We start from the raw sequence: 15,513 nt of genomic DNA, 5'->3' as shown, positions 1-15,513 counted from the left end.
GCAACACTAAATTGGCCCTAGTGTGTGAATGTTGCCTGTCTATCTGTGTTGGCCCTGCGATGAAGTGATGACTTGTCCAGGGTGTACCCCGCCTACCGCCCGAATGCAGCTGAGATAGGCTCCAGCACAAAGGGACAAGCAGTATAGAAAATGGATGGATGGAAAAGATAAACATACACATGTCCCCGACCAGGAGTCGATTCCTGTATACAACAATTTACCAGCCCAGTGCTACCAATAAGACTGTATGGGGAAATTAGCCATTTTATTTTTATCATTGATGGAGCATGAGGGGTTTGAATACATTTTTGGTAAATTTTTATATGAAGCGCCTGGTCCTTCAGTGATTGGCTTTTCCCCCCCCCACCAAATGGGGCCCCTTTATGGATCTTGGGGCTCTATGCATGGCACATGTTTTCCCTATAGCAGTGATTCTCAAAGTGTGTTACTGGGCTCCAACGCCAAATCACTTAACTATTTAAACACAGTGTTACTGTTCAAACTATTTGTAATTTTGCAGTGGCCAAAAATATTAAATACACATAAACATACACTACCGTTCAAAAGTTTGGGGTCACCCAAACAATTTTGTGGAATAGCCTTCATTTCTAAGAACAAGAATAGACTGTGGAGTTTCAGATGAAAGTTCTCTTTTTCTGGCCATTTTGAGCGTTTAATTGACCCCACAAATGTGATGCTCCAGAAACTCAATCTGCTCAAAGGAAGGTCAGTTTTGTAGCTTCTGTAACGAGCTAAACTGTTTTCAGATGTGTGAACATGATTGCACAAGGGTTTTCTAATCATCAATTAGCCTTCTGAGCCAATGAGCAAACACATTGTACCATTAGAACACTGGAGTGATAGTTGCTGGAAATGGGCCTCTATACACCTATGTAGATATTGCACCAAAAACCAGACATTTGCAGCTAGAATAGTCATTTACCACATTAGCAATGTATAGAGTGTATTTCTTTAAAGTTAAGACTAGTTTAAAGTTATCTTCATTGAAAAGTACAGTGCTCTTCCTTCAAAAATAAGGACATTTCAATGTGACCCCAAACTTTTGAACGGTAGTGTATATCCATCTATTTTCTACCACATGTTCTTTGTTAAATAAAACCTCTGCCTTGTTTTTATGCTACTGTATTTTAACGTTGACCATACTTGGAGAGCCCAAGTGTTTTCTTAGGTGGAACCACTGTCCTAAGAAGGACAGGCCTCCTTTAGTAAATTTTTGGTCCACAGTTAATGGGGTGAAGACCCAAAACTAACACATGGATGAGGCTAACTTGTGTTTTGGGAGATAGGTACTAGTTACCACTGTGCTGCCACAAGATTAGTATTTATAATAACCTAATATAGGAAAAAGACGTTTCTGTAATCATTGCGTGAATGCTGACTATTTGGCACCAAAATCCTTTAGATAATATTCTGCATCGTTTTTTTGTATGCGCTACTCCTTCCAACATGATTCGAACCATTTTAGCATCAAACCACTTTAAGATGATAAGCATTCTCTATTTCTGACATTGCCAAGAAAATTTATTTTTTCCCTGGAGTTACTTACTTACTTCAGAGTAAGTAAAGTTCAACGTTTTCTGGCCCCAAAATTGTCAGAGATCAATTAAATTAATTGCTGTTGTTTATTTGACAGAAACTTCCGCGGTCTTGTAGTTGTGAAGTCCCTATAGCGTCCCCTCGTTAGAAGGAAGATTGTCCATCTGTCCATCTTGTTTGCCTGTTAGCGTGGTGACGGGGTCCAAGTGTGCGTGCGTGTTTGTACGCAGAATGTGGTTCTCTGCCTCCAGGTGCTGGTTCTTCTCTTGCAACTCTTTGATTTGCTCCCTCATAAGTTCCACTTCCTCCCGCACGGCCAGCATCAGGTGACTCTTCACCAGGTCCTGAATGAGAACAAAGGTTACGAGTGCGTTGGGTTTGTGTCTACTGCTCAAACGAGCTTGTTTTCGTCTAACCTTCTGATAGATAAGACTTATTTAAGACTACTCACCATTGCCTGTTGAATCTTGTTGTCAATGGCAACCACACTACTGCTGCAACTACTGGAAAACAAATCAGCTGTGATAGTGACAAAAAACACTTGGCATAGCAAATGTCACAGCATAATTCGCAAAAAAATGTTTTTCTCACTGAATGCTTTTCCATTCAATACTTATGTCAAAGTTGTTTTTATTTTTAAAAAGCGTGTTGATTTGACATACAAGTGTTTTGAGTTAAGAGCTCTGACACAGAACCTATCAAGCTCTAACTTCTAGATATACTTTTATTATTTGTACATATAAATGTGCTTTATTATATATACCATTAAATGTACTTTATTATACCGTACTTTCCAAAAGTCAGTACGTCCCTCACATTTCTGAAAATATTTTGATATCTTTTCATGGGGAAACATTGAAGAAATTACACTTTTGTACAATGAAATTTGTCAGTATAGGGATGGGCATAATGGGCTAAAATCAATACAGTGATATGAAATACAGCCTCTTGCGATAGCGGTATACATCACAATATATTATTTGGCGTATGAATAAAAATAGAACCTTTTTAAAACAAGTTACAAAGGCACTAAATTTGGCTGCTGACATACATTGTAACATTTTGAGTAATTTCCATTTGTATTATTTTCTATGATCCATCTACAGTTCTGTTATAATGTACTGGGCACTTGTTCTTCGGTTGTTTGGATATTTTACATTAGTTTTGGGCGATACTACAAATTTTGCTATTGATCCAATACCAAGTATTTACTGGGGCAGTATTGGTCATATGTATGTTCATTCTTAAAAATTTCAAGATCATTGCATTTTTTCATCACAATTATAATCAGACAAAAGCACAGAATGGCAGTGCAATAATATTAATTAAATATTTAAATTATTTGGTTGTACTTAGAGAGCCAAGTGTTTTCTGGGGTGGTACTTGGTGAAAAAAGTTTGACAACCGCTGATGTAGACCACAATGAAGTGTTTTTAAATGTAGAAATAAATAGGTTACACTGTAATTGTCTGAACGCCTCATTAAGTTGATGGACTGAAAACAGGTTAAATGACTGCAAGTGTTTTGAGAGAAGCTGTGGGGTCTCAAGACCAGCACAAATTACCTGATGTCTGTCGACAGGCTGAAGATGCTCTGGTCGAGATCAAAGGCTGCTGGAGCCTGAATGGGCGTCAGATGGAAGGTTCCAGCAGGAGGCGAGCTTGGCTGAGAGCGAGACAACCTTAGGACAGACTGAGACAACAAGACTGAGTGCAAACATCACAATGGCAATTGTTGGTCATACTTGGGTCCTCACCTGATTGGAGAGTTGTAATGGAGGAAGGAGGTTTTGTACACGCTGCGGAGGAGAGGGGGTTGACTCTGAAATATTATCTTCCGGAAGTTGGACCTTGATTAGAGCCGGCCCATCGTGCACCAATAGCCCCACACCCTCCCCGCCTCTGACTTGCCGGCGTTGTAAATGGACTCCTCCTCTTCCTGATTCCCGACTAATTGACTCCAGCGACTCTAGCGAGTGGGCATGTCTAATGCTGTCCACAACTGGCTTCAACCTCGCCCCTTGCAGATGCTCCGCCAAGTCTGTGCACATCCATCGGCCACGCCGATATGTGTCGCCGTGTCCTCGGCTGCTAGGACCACCTCCTGCTAACCGCACCAGCCTGAACCTGGATGATGAGCTACCCTGCACTAAGGCATCATGGGATATGTATTTCCTCTTCAGGGAGGGTGTGGTGGGCTGGGAAGTGCTCCCCCCTGGACTGCTGGAGGTGACTGTTGATTGGATAACAGTCAGGATCATGCCAGGAGCTGGTTGGCCGGATTTCAAGGTATGACCTGAGTCTGAAGTCACACTGGTGATCTGGAAGCCGCTCCTCTTCCTTTCACAGTTCATCGCCTAGCACTCGCTCTCTGAGCGCACACATATGGAAAAATAAATTCAATGAATTTAAGGCTCAAGGGTCTCATTTTGCCTCCACGAACTAAAAAAGTGGTGTTATTACAAAGTTTGTTCCAACATTAATGTCCTCTGCAGTGGATGTATGGCTACATACAAGTTTTTTATTAGGTGGTACTTGGTAAAAAAAGTTCAAGAAACCACTGGCGTATAAGTAGAGAATACCGTTTATAATGTAAGTACATAATATATAGTGTACTGGATAATGTAGGTACATTATATATTGTGTTGTACTGTGTAGTGTAAGTGCATTATATACAGTAGGCCCACATAGTACATAGTGTAAGTACAGTAGATATAGTATTGGTACAGTATACATAATAGGCGTCCATAGTGTGAGTACAGTACATAATAGGCCAAGTCTATATGCTCTTAACTATAAAATGTTATAAATACGAGAAGTGTGCAAACACAAGATGATTACCATAAATAATATGAATGATATATGCATTATACTGCATATACTAAATGCTGACAATAATGGCATGAACTGGATGGATGGATGAATAATACGACATAGACATATGATGATATACGGTGATACTGCACTGATGTGATGATACAATATATGATATAAAGATATGATGGATGGATATACAACACAGCTATTGACATGATATAATAACTAGTCTTTATTAAGCACTGATGAGTTAAGTTTGGAAATTTGATAACTTGTATTCTTGTATCATTGAAGTGGACTAAAAAGGCTTCAAATCGCTTTTTTCCAACATGTTTGCTGAGTTATTTTTTTTAGCTTGAGATGTGTCGGACTAGTTCTTGTCTCACCTGTTCGACGTCTTTAGAATTGTTGCCTATAACTTCCTGTTTCCGTCCACGTTTCTTCTGAGCACAGCGTGCACAAAAAACTTCATGTGTACCGAAAGAAGGAGCAGAAAACTGCTCCCGTTAGGTCGGATGATGACCGAAATGAATCACAATTGTCTTCGTCTCGTTTGTCGACAATGCTGTTAAATGCCATTCTCTGGATGCGTGACGTCATGGGACGCTAGTACACTTTATGTAAACAGCTGCGCGCGCGTCCTGCGCTGTTGTCACAATGGGTCGATTCTTTGCTGTGGGAAGAGCTCGCACGGCCACTGCGCACGCGCGTCACAGGGAGCCTCCCAGGCCTAAAAGTTTAGTGTTAGTTTAATTTCCTACTGCTAAAGTTGACACTTCCGTCTGTTGCTTACGTGGGTCAGTTCAGCAGCCAGAGTTGGTGCATGCATGGTACCTACACCACTAAGATGAAGCACATTCCTCCGTAAGGCTTTATTTGTTAAATAAGTTGAATAAGGTGATTTTTTAAATATTTTCTTTAACTCTTTGCAAGTATTCTACTGGACTGACACCATCCACACAATTCTGCCACCCACCCGTGCCACTGATTTGGAAAGATCACTTGTCAATCAAGCGTTTCTCATTTTATTGAACAGAAAGAATAGCACAGTCCGAATACCAAAGCATCTCCTATATATCTGCTTAGCAAGGAGAAAGTCAAATGAACGTCAGGTGTTGGTCTTCCTGCACCCCGTACTTGTGTTTGTGTCCCTCGAACAGCTCACTCAGGCGCTCCAGGTAAACTTTATGAAGAGACTCGATGTCTTCGCTGCTTGGATTGGGACTGTGTGCGACACAGATGGGTGTTCCCACTGCAAAGAGACACTTGAGTGGCGTGGGGGAACACATGCTACCCGCTTGGCCGTTTGTTTCTACAGGCCCAGCTGCAAAAATGAGTTGTAGATCGTACCGACTGTCAGGATGGACTTCCTGTATGGCATCAGTCCAAAGCTGTACTGGAAAACTCCTCTGGCGTGGAACAGAGGCAACGCGACTCCCACAATTCTTTGCAGACGGTCCTGTCACAGAACAACAGACTGACATCACACTCAGGCCACAAGTTTACACGATGCAACAACTATGGTGCTCCTCGTAGGCATAGAAAAAGACAATATACATTTGGCTGACAACAGAGATCTGAATAGTATTGCCCTATCGCAATAATGCTTGTTAATGCATGTTCTAGTCGCTACGCGCATAATGAAGAATGACAAGCCACAACAAGATGCAACAAAGTCGTCATTCTGCAGCTCACTGAAGCAGAATGAGTCCAACGTCTGCCAAGAATGACCAAATATTTAAACGGTGGACATTTATTCATAAAACAATGGAAAAAGCTGCTGATGGTGTGTTTGACAGAGAAGGAGATAGCACAGAAGTCCACTCCATATAGTTTGTAGTACACTCAATTGATTTTTTTAAATTGTGCTGTTTTTAGGGGATGGGCAAGCACCAATTAAATTAATTTAAATGGAAGATGATTTTAAGATCGAGTTTGAGTTAAGAGCTCTGTCATAGAACCAATTAAGCTATTTTCAGCAATAGGAAGACCACGGTGGATCAGAGATTTATGGTCTACATCATGGCTACTAAATTGTTCTAGGGGTCACATTTTTAGAACTCTAAGGACTGGGGATTTACTTCACTACTAATCTTATTAGTATTTTGAGAACCAGCATCCTGTGCAGTGGACATTTGTTTTTGTCCATTTCTTTTATCAACTACACATTTCTGTGCAGAATAAAAGTGTCCACCATAGTAGACACTGGTCTTTAATCCAATCCGAAAATGGATGGATGGATGGCAATCCACTTTATTTATATAGCACATTTAAACAACAAAATGTTTCCAAAGTGTTGCACAACAATATTAAAAACAATATTCAAATATTATCCTTAGCTCCACCAATGACTGAATAAAAACAAAAATAAATACATATAAACCAATATAAAAACAATATAAAATAATAAATATGATTAAAAATAATTTTAAAGAGTTGTTTTAGATTAAAATGTCAATGCAAGGATCTGTCGATATGTTCACGTCAGGGATTTTCAACTGGCGACCCCTTGTCAGCAAATTCCAAAAAAGTGTTCCTGTTGCATAGAGGAATCTGGACCACTTGGACCAAAACTTTGGCATTGCATTGACATTTTAACCTTGCTAGTAAACATACAACCCTGGGGTCTGAACTTATGATTTTCATAACTGAGGCGTTCCTCGAGGCACCCCTTTAAGTCCTCTCCTTTTTGGAAGTAACACATTTTTGTGTAATGTGATTCATGTAACCGAGGTGTTGCTGTAGCTTGTTTACTTCAGATGCAGTCAGTAGTCATTTGTTTAACTTCCTTAGTTATACTAGTGGTGTTGCTCAAAGTTCCATTTTAGGGCCTCTCTTTTTTTTTTAATCATTTGGGCTATTCAATGGGTGGCCCCCCAGGTCAGTTCAAAAGTCTTACACTAATCATAGTTCCTGTATAAAAAAACAGGAGCAATCTAGTGTTTTAGGAAATTTGCTGCAAAAATGTTTATCCCCAAGTGAATTGAACTCATTCCCGCCCACATTTGGCCCCGAGGCCGCCAGTTGAAAAGCCCTGCGTCTACATGATGTGTTGTTGATTTCATTGTATAAAATCACTTAAACTTGTCGCAATGAAAAGCAATCAAACACCTGCATCTTCCGTAGAGGAGAACCGGACGGGTTCTCAATCTGATCAAAAAGCTCATTCTCTCCAAAAGAGAAGACGGGAACCAGCTGAGCTCTGTGTGGACACAAAAACAAGCGTGTCAGGGAGCTGTTGTGGATTTGCCCTGCCCACATTCCGGTCACCCACCCATGTCTCAGCGCCATTTTGATAAAGCCCTTTCTATTTTTCACCTGTAAAAAAAAACAAAAAACTTTATTGAAGGGAACAAACAAACAATAATTTACGTTTTGTCTCACTTGTAGCTTAAAAGCTCCCGGCCGAGCATCCAGGGACTCTGGTGCTCCGCCCACTGCAATGACGGCGACGTTTCCTCCTTGAGCGCGACTCAGCAGGTAGGAAAGACTGGACTTAGAACTTGATACCAGACCTGAGGGACAGACACGTGCCACATTGTTCTTCTTGTCTGCGCTTCAACTGCTGGAAAAAAATGAAGCAACTGCACCACATCAGAGAGCCAATCAAGATGGGTCCCAATGTCCAACAAGAAGCATATGAAGGAACAAGCAGACAGACAGGTGTGTACCTCCGCTCATGATGTAATCTCTAAAGAAGGGTACCCGGAACCAAAAGGGCAGCATCAGCAGGTGAGACTTGAGTCCTGGAAAGAGACTGGAGAAGTCCGTGGACTCGGTGCAGAAGTTAGAGAATGCGCCGGCGACCAGCACACCTAGCGTGAACAAGCTATGGAGTGAGACGGGCGAGACAAAAGACAGGTAGACAGACAGGCGCGCGTCTCACCGTGCGGATGAAATCCAAAGATGTAGTTCTTGTTCGGGTCCAGGTCGACCGTTTTCACCAGCTGAAGACACACAAGACTTGTCAAGTCTGCGAATCACCTTGACTGGTTCATGCAAATGAAACCACCTTTACTGGAAAGTAGTCTCTGAAATGATCCCACACGCTCCAACTCCTGGCCCACTGGGACCTCCGACCCCCACGACTGGGCGTGTCCCAGTCCAGCCACAGCCAACCGGCGTAGAGCAAAGCCGCCGTCCACCAAGAGGAGACAGCCAGGAGGACAAAGGCAGCAAGACAGCACTGGGCTGAGGGACACACAGGTAGGGTGTCGGTAGACATGTTCTGGGGAAGACATACCATACTTGCCAACCCTCCCGAATTTTCCGGGAGACTCCCGAATTTCAGTGCCTCTCCCGAAAATCTCCCGGGACAACCATTCTCCTGAATTTCTCCCGATTTCCAGCCGGACAACAATATTTGGGGCGTGCCTTAAAAGGTCCATGCGGACCTGAGTGAGAACAGCCTGTCGTCACGTCCGCTTTTCCTCCATATAAACAGCGTGCCACTTTTGTGCGTGCCACACAGTAATGCATCATCAGAGAGGGACCCTGTTCAGCATGGTTAGAAAGATAGTGACAGAGAATAGAACGAGGATGGACAATTCAACCCTAAACTCACTCCTTTCCTGCAAATTTAAATTTCACAGATGCTGCCCATACCTATGCTCCTTTAAAGGCTGTGCTACTGGCTGCAAATCATTGCACTTTCAAATACAACAATGAGTAGAGGAGTGTTATGTGTGTGTATATGTGTAAATAAATGAACACTGAAATTCAAGTATTTTTATATATATATATATATATATATATATATATATATATATATATATATATATATATATATATATATATATATATATATATATATATATATATATATATATATATATATATATATATATATATATATATATGTATGTGTGGGAAAAATCACAAGACTATTTCATCTCTACAGGCCTGTTTCATGAGGGGTTTCCCTCAATCATCAGGAGAAAATCTCCTGATACGGTATCGAGCACTATTTTTGTTTTTGTTTTTTTGTTGGATAATCTAATTAAGACATATATATATATATATATATATATATATATATATATATATATATATATATATATATATATATATATATATATATATATATATATATATATATATATATAGCAAGAATTCACTGAAAGTCAAGTATTTATATATATATACATATATATAAGACCGCGATGAGGTGGCGACTTGTCCAGGGTGTACCCTGCCTTTCGCCCGATTGTAGCTGAGATAGGCTCCAGCACCCCCCGCGACCCTGAAGGGAATAAGCGGTAGCAAATGGATGGATGGATATATATAAGAAATACTTGAATTTCAGTGAATTCTAGCAATAAATATACCCCCGCCCCCTTAACCCCGCCCACCTAAACCCCCCCCCAATCTCCCGAATTCGGGAGTAACCCCTGGCTGCAGCCCGCAGATCGAGGAGGGGCTAAACGTTTAACCCATGTTGCAAACGGCAACAATCACTTTCTCCTCCATGCTGCAGTCCACCCCGGACTGCACTACACTGCACTGAGTTTGACGGTTGAATGCTGATTGGCTGTTACTTGCATGAATATTTTAATGATCGACTTGTTTGTCTATCCATACATTAGTTTATAATGTACAATAAAACGTTTAGACCAGCCCACATTTAGGGAAAATTTAAGCCCCTCCTCGATCGAGTAACCTGACTGCAGCGGGGGTGAACCCATGGGATAAACGTTTAGCCCCTCCTCGATCTGCGGGCTGTAGCCAGGGGCACTTGGAATTCGGAGGTCTCAAGGTTGGCAAGTATGAGACAGACAGGTTGGTTACCTAAGCCCAGGAAGGAGAAGATCCACTGCAACACGGCGGCGGTCTGTAGGCGTCTCCTCAGTGGGACATTGAGAGGAGCAAAGCGGATCATTGTGGCCCCAAACTTAGTTGGCTCTTTGTCGTCCTTCAGCTCCGTTGCACAATGCCCCAAAGTCCAAAATCTCGGGGATTCTGGCTAACAAACTTTTGTAAACAGGCTCGGCTTTTCGCAAGACGCGCGTACGCGACGCTCGTGGGTGGGACAGCGTCGGCCTATCATAGCTTTTAAGGGGCGCGCGTTCACGTGGGCGCACCGATGAAGAAAAAGACGTGAAAGTCACATGTTAGCAACAGGAAGTGACCTCAACGCCAGTAAGGCGGAAAAAGGGAAAACAACTGATGTCTGACTTTTAGCAAATATATTAAAGTGACTTGGTTATTGTTTATGTTAGGGTACACTTTCAAAACTGTACAAACTTGTACGCCCGTGTACAAGTGTTCAACAGATTTACGCGCAGTTTGGTTTTGTAGCGCCAGATGGCGCCCGAGTATAACACTGACACTGCTCGTTTGAGGCTAGCAAGATGACGAAGAAAACAGCATACAGAAACGACTTCAGGGAATATGTTTTTTTGTTTGTGTTTTTTAGCTGTACCAGAATACGATGAAGCGTTTGTCGTACTTTGCTTCACTGTAACCACGGTGGCAGACGAGGAAATACCGAAGTGTTGTTTCCTTTAATGATAATAAGCTTACGATGTTATGCAGAGGTATAGTTATAATACTTTTAGAGACACATTTTGCCATTTATTGTCACGGTGGATAGTGGGTGGGGCACGAAATATTTTCTTTTTCCAGGGTGGCGTAACAGTAAATATTTGAGAAGCACTGGGTTAATTGAAGGCTTATCGCCATTGATGGGAATGGTATGTCAATATATAACCTGTAGACAAACATGGTGTACAAAGTCAGCTGGGATAGGCTCCAACTCACCATCACCTTCAGCAGGATAAGGTGTGGAAAATTATTAATTGTCTATTGTTTAAACAGCTTAATACAGTTGGTAGACTTAAAACAACTTTTAAAGTATGCACATGTAATAACCTTTTAAACGTTCAAAGAAAAAATCATTAACATTTTAAAGGTAATGTCCTTGCTCGTTTGGCTGAGTGAGCACTACATTTGCAAATGTGCAGCAATGGCCAAACGCTTGAACACAGAAATGATCCAAACATGAAAGTCACGCAACAAGGAAATGCTGCAAGTTAAACACATTGCAATGACATAATGCAGCAAGATCAAACACAAACCTAAAAAACAACTGCATGAGAGAAATACTGCAAGTTGACCGGAAAAAAATGGAAGTGTGCCAGGCTACTAGGGGCACCAGACCAGAGGAATGTCTGTCATTAAAACAGTTTGGTCAATACTTGGCTGCAGCCAATTTTAATAGCTACTGTTAGCCTTAGAATGAGACCCAGACAAAGACTTCCGTTCTGTTTCATAAACAGCATTTATCTCATAAAGTATATGTTTTTGTCATTTGCAGCATTTTTCTATTGCATTTATTTTGGATCTTGCAGCAGTTGCGTGATGTGCAATATTTTCCTGTTGCAATTGTTTTATTGTGGTTGAGGGTTTCTGTTTTTGTATAACTTCTTGTTATAAGTTTGGAGCAGTTGTACTTTTGTTGCGCATTTCCTCTTATCGGCCACTGCAGTACACACATACATTAATTAGAGCACAGGTATGTTTGAACGCAGGGCTGTAGTTTCCCTGGCGACCACCAAGAACAACAAAGAGGTCGCTGCAAGGACCAAGATTTCTTCAAGCAAAGAAAGGACAAAACCTGATGGCCGTCTGACGACCCACTGCCACTGAAGGGAGGCGGGGTCAGAGAATAAATTGTTGCGGCCCAAAGGAGAAGAGAAGGCTTCAGAAGGGAAAGAGACATGCCCAAGAGGAGAAGGTAGGCGTGACGGTGGAGAGGACGTGGAGTGGTGGGTAGCAGCGATGGGATAAGAAACATTACTGCGTGTTCTGTCGCCGACCACAAGTGAAGATTGCTCACCACCTGTTCAGGTAACATGCAAATGAAAAGCAAGTTGTGGCTTCCAGCGTGCTGCCGACTGGCTCCAAAGAACGCCACCCGCTGTTGAAGCAGCTGCGCAGTAGAGGCAACTACCTGCACAATATTGAGGCTTATTTCCTGTTTGATTTCCTGTGTGCCAACTTACCAGCTGCCAAAGTGCTGACTTTTATGTCCATCAGGTAATCAGACAGGGCCGTGTAGAGACTGTCCTGTGGCCTCAGCCCTCACAGGATGTGGTGGCCAGGAACTACCTTCTGTGCCCACTCTGCGTTGGTTTTTTCTTGCGTGCTGATCTCCGGAAGCACCAGGCCTGTTGTCGCAGGAAACAGGCCTTTGACCCCTCCAAAGATCCAAGTCACCGAATTGTAGAGATAAACTGTGACCCCACAAAGGACGCAAACTCTGATCAAACAAGTACTGGAAGCTGTGACTTGCAAGAAGTTGACCATTTTCCTCCATTTATATTGGAAAAGTTTGGAGCTTCCAAATATGAGACGGAGCCTCCATGGAGGCAATGCAGGGTCCAGGCTGAGGCATTTCGCCTCTTGCCTATTTGCGGGGGAGCCTCTGAGAGCTGCAGTGAAATCAAGATGACTCAACCTGGCATTAACCATGACTTCCTAGCAGCTGTCATCAGTGGAGCTGATGATGAGCTCCCTCTTAGGAGTGACGACGACGCCAAAGGCTGTTTGCGAGATCGCCATTGGAGAAAGCCTTCAAGATGGTGACTGGGAGACTGCTGCCAGGACCACTGACTCTATCACCTCCTGAGGAAGGACTGGGACAACGTAGGGCTGAGCACTAAACCAGGTAGCTGTGAATTGTGATGTGCTGCAGGTATTCCTATTTTAATGTGCTTTTCTCATTTGTCAGCCACAACAACGGAAGAAGAAAACCTGAAGAACAAATTGGTCCAGTCAAGAGGTGAAAAGAAGTATCAAGGGCATGATTTTGAGGACTTTCATCGTCGACCAGAGCGTGAGTTTAGACAAGTGTGACGCTGCAACATACGCAAGTGGTTTAAATTTGCAGAGATGCCGAGACACATCATATAATTGTCATGTCATACATTTTATTCGAGTATTTGGTCAAAATCACCAATTATCAGCATGTTTCATATTAATGAAATCACCTTGAATTACCGTTGAAGGTTGTTCAATGTTAATGTTGTTTGACTTACACTGTTTGTCTTAAAGTCCGTTGTTCCGTCTGAGAGTGTAAACCGAAAAATGGACTAAAGCCTAAAACTAAAGCCTCCCTTGACAGATGTGCTCTTAAATAATTGCTGTCAGTGGTATTTGTTTTGGTTCTTGTTTATTCTAGTGGGTGTCTCATCATTGTTTTGTTTTAGTCACTGTAGCACACAAGAAAGTCCAGCATCATCAATGGTTGTCAGCGGAGAAAGAAGCCGTCTGGAGACAACTAGGAGTCCATGCACTGGTACAGACTGTACCAGGAAAGGAGGTCTGTCAGTGATGTCTGGACCTAGAGCTTGTCCTCAGGGGACGACACTGGAAATACATCAAAACCAGATTCACAACCAGATCCCTAGCCAAAAGAAACAACAGTTCCAAGCACAGATGGATCTTCAGTAGAGCCACGTTCAACAAGATCTACATCAAGACACAAAGAAGCAACAACAAATACAAATAAAGCCACAGCTCAAAGTCCTCATCCAGAACCAGAAAAAACAACCCTGTCATGTCCAATTGCATTCAGCGCAACAAATTCTTAATCCAAACATCAAACATCAGTGCCAACCTCAAATGGACCAACAAGACCAGAAGAACATTCGGAATAAACAGCAGTGCCAGGCCCAAATGGAATACAAAGACCATTTTCAGGTCCACAAAAATCCAGCACCCCCCGCGACCCCAAAAGGGACAAGTGGTAGAAAATGGATAGATGGATGGAAAAATGTTTAGATTTAACCCAAATGGTCCTTATTAAGCATTTAATTTTTTCAGTATTTAAACAATTATTGCGTTAACAGGCTGAAATGTTGCCACATAGTTTTTAACAAGTTACATTTTTTGAAATACATTACATGCAGGATTATTAGTGAATGAAATACTGACTATACACTCACCCCTGCAGGGACTGTTTGACCCCATTGGCTCCCATTATAACGCATAATGTTCTTCGTATAAATACTAAATGTATCTATGCATGTCTCTTTCAAAAAAAATAAAACTTAGTTTTTTAAATACATTTACCATAATGACTCTACTAAACCACGAGGTGAAGCCAGAAAAAAACACAATAGGTTTCAAAACAGATCTGTTGCTTTTACTCTGGAAAAAGTCCTGGCAATTGTTTGTATTTTGACATGTGACTTCTTCCAGTGGTGGTCAACCAAGCCAAGATGGCTGTTGTACATTAAGCAGCGCAACTATCTGGGTACAAAAGAAGCTCAAATCTTCCTGCAGAAATCAGATACAAGCAAAAACTCACACTATGCAATGGAATAGAGCACTATAGTTTATCAAAAAAGATTTGTCAAGTAATATCAAGGATTATACATTGGTCGCATACCCAAACATATCGAAGTATTGTGCTCCAGATGTCATTCTACACGACAAAACAGATGGTAACTTGGAAGAGCATGGAGGTCTACAACTTCTTTGTGTGTGGCTGAGTCAAGGAAATTGGTATCAGGACTTACTCTTTCGGAAAAAATGATGAACCATTAACTTATATCGTTGATCCTTAACATAATGAGGATAAGCTACAAGTTTTAGAAGTTCTGCTAAACAGATTCAGCTTCAGTGAAACACTAAGCATCATGTAGCAGTATTTATAGGTGCTAAACAAGAAATACAAACTACTAACATAATAAAACGATAGCTTACTGCACAATGTCTGCTCTTACTTTGATGACTGATAGGATGTTCATATCTTCCCGTTTATATGAAGAATTAATCATGATGCACACAAAGGGTTAACAAGGAAAAGTCTCCCTGCAGACACTGTCTTCGGTTGTGTGTTTGTCTCCATCTCCAGGTATACATTGAATGTCACAGACGAACAACTTCTTGATCTATGGCTAAATCCTACTAATACCCAGATAAGAGGCATGATTTGTAATCTAGAATAACTTTGTGGGGGCAGCAGGACATCGCAGACAGCTCACAGTAAAGCAGCAGTGGGCTACTGAGCTGTGTGTTATCAATCCGCCGCCAAAAAATAGTTTGTCTGCATTAGCGCTTATAATAACATTGCTAATATTTGGTTAATATTCAGGTCACAATATGTAAATATGTCAATGTCCAGTGATGTCAA

At 41.7% G+C, this 15,513-nt stretch overlaps 2 protein-coding genes and 1 long non-coding RNA gene across 5 annotated transcripts; 1 reads left to right on the top strand and 2 right to left on the bottom strand.

Moving 5' to 3' along the window:
* Nucleotides 1-794: 794 nt before the first annotated feature.
* Nucleotides 795-5,034, bottom strand: LOC133662771 (TSC22 domain family protein 4-like). 2 transcript variants are annotated; one of them, XM_062066908.1, is made up of 6 exons: nt 4,760-5,034; nt 3,853-3,927; nt 3,314-3,789; nt 3,122-3,249; nt 2,009-2,060; nt 795-1,901 (listed from the first exon to the last, which is right to left on the bottom strand). In XM_062066908.1, exons 2-6 carry the CDS (start codon nt 3,908-3,910, stop codon nt 1,686-1,688), a joined length of 930 nt encoding a protein of 309 aa, XP_061922892.1. In that variant the 5' UTR covers nt 3,911-3,927; nt 4,760-5,034; the 3' UTR covers nt 795-1,685. The 2 variants fall into 2 exon arrangements, with proteins under 2 accessions (XP_061922892.1, XP_061922891.1); XM_062066907.1 differs by having other exon boundaries at nt 797-1,901; nt 3,314-3,927; nt 4,760-5,032.
* A 348-nt stretch (nt 5,035-5,382) lies between these two features.
* Nucleotides 5,383-10,444, bottom strand: mogat3a (monoacylglycerol O-acyltransferase 3a). The gene is made up of 9 exons (XM_062065419.1): nt 10,161-10,444; nt 8,386-8,564; nt 8,260-8,320; nt 8,045-8,188; nt 7,758-7,888; nt 7,648-7,691; nt 7,485-7,575; nt 5,724-5,832; nt 5,383-5,625 (listed from the first exon to the last, which is right to left on the bottom strand). Exons 1-9 carry the CDS (start codon nt 10,249-10,251, stop codon nt 5,471-5,473), a joined length of 1,005 nt encoding a protein of 334 aa, XP_061921403.1. The 5' UTR covers nt 10,252-10,444; the 3' UTR covers nt 5,383-5,470.
* On the top strand, nt 10,189-14,357 carry LOC133661878 (uncharacterized). Of its 2 annotated transcripts, XR_009828033.1 has the most exons (4): nt 10,189-11,153; nt 12,859-13,041; nt 13,105-13,209; nt 13,583-14,357. It is a non-coding gene; the product is annotated as an uncharacterized LOC133661878 (long non-coding RNA). The 2 variants fall into 2 exon arrangements; XR_009828032.1 differs by having other exon boundaries at nt 10,191-13,041.
* Nucleotides 14,358-15,513: the final 1,156 nt, after the last annotated feature.

The sequence above is a fragment of the Entelurus aequoreus genome, linkage group LG12, assembly GCF_033978785.1.
Source record: "Entelurus aequoreus isolate RoL-2023_Sb linkage group LG12, RoL_Eaeq_v1.1, whole genome shotgun sequence".
Taxonomy (NCBI): Eukaryota; Metazoa; Chordata; class Actinopteri; order Syngnathiformes; family Syngnathidae; genus Entelurus; species Entelurus aequoreus.
The sequence above is the reverse complement of the archived record's forward strand: the minus strand, read 5'-3'. Positions and strand labels throughout refer to the sequence as shown.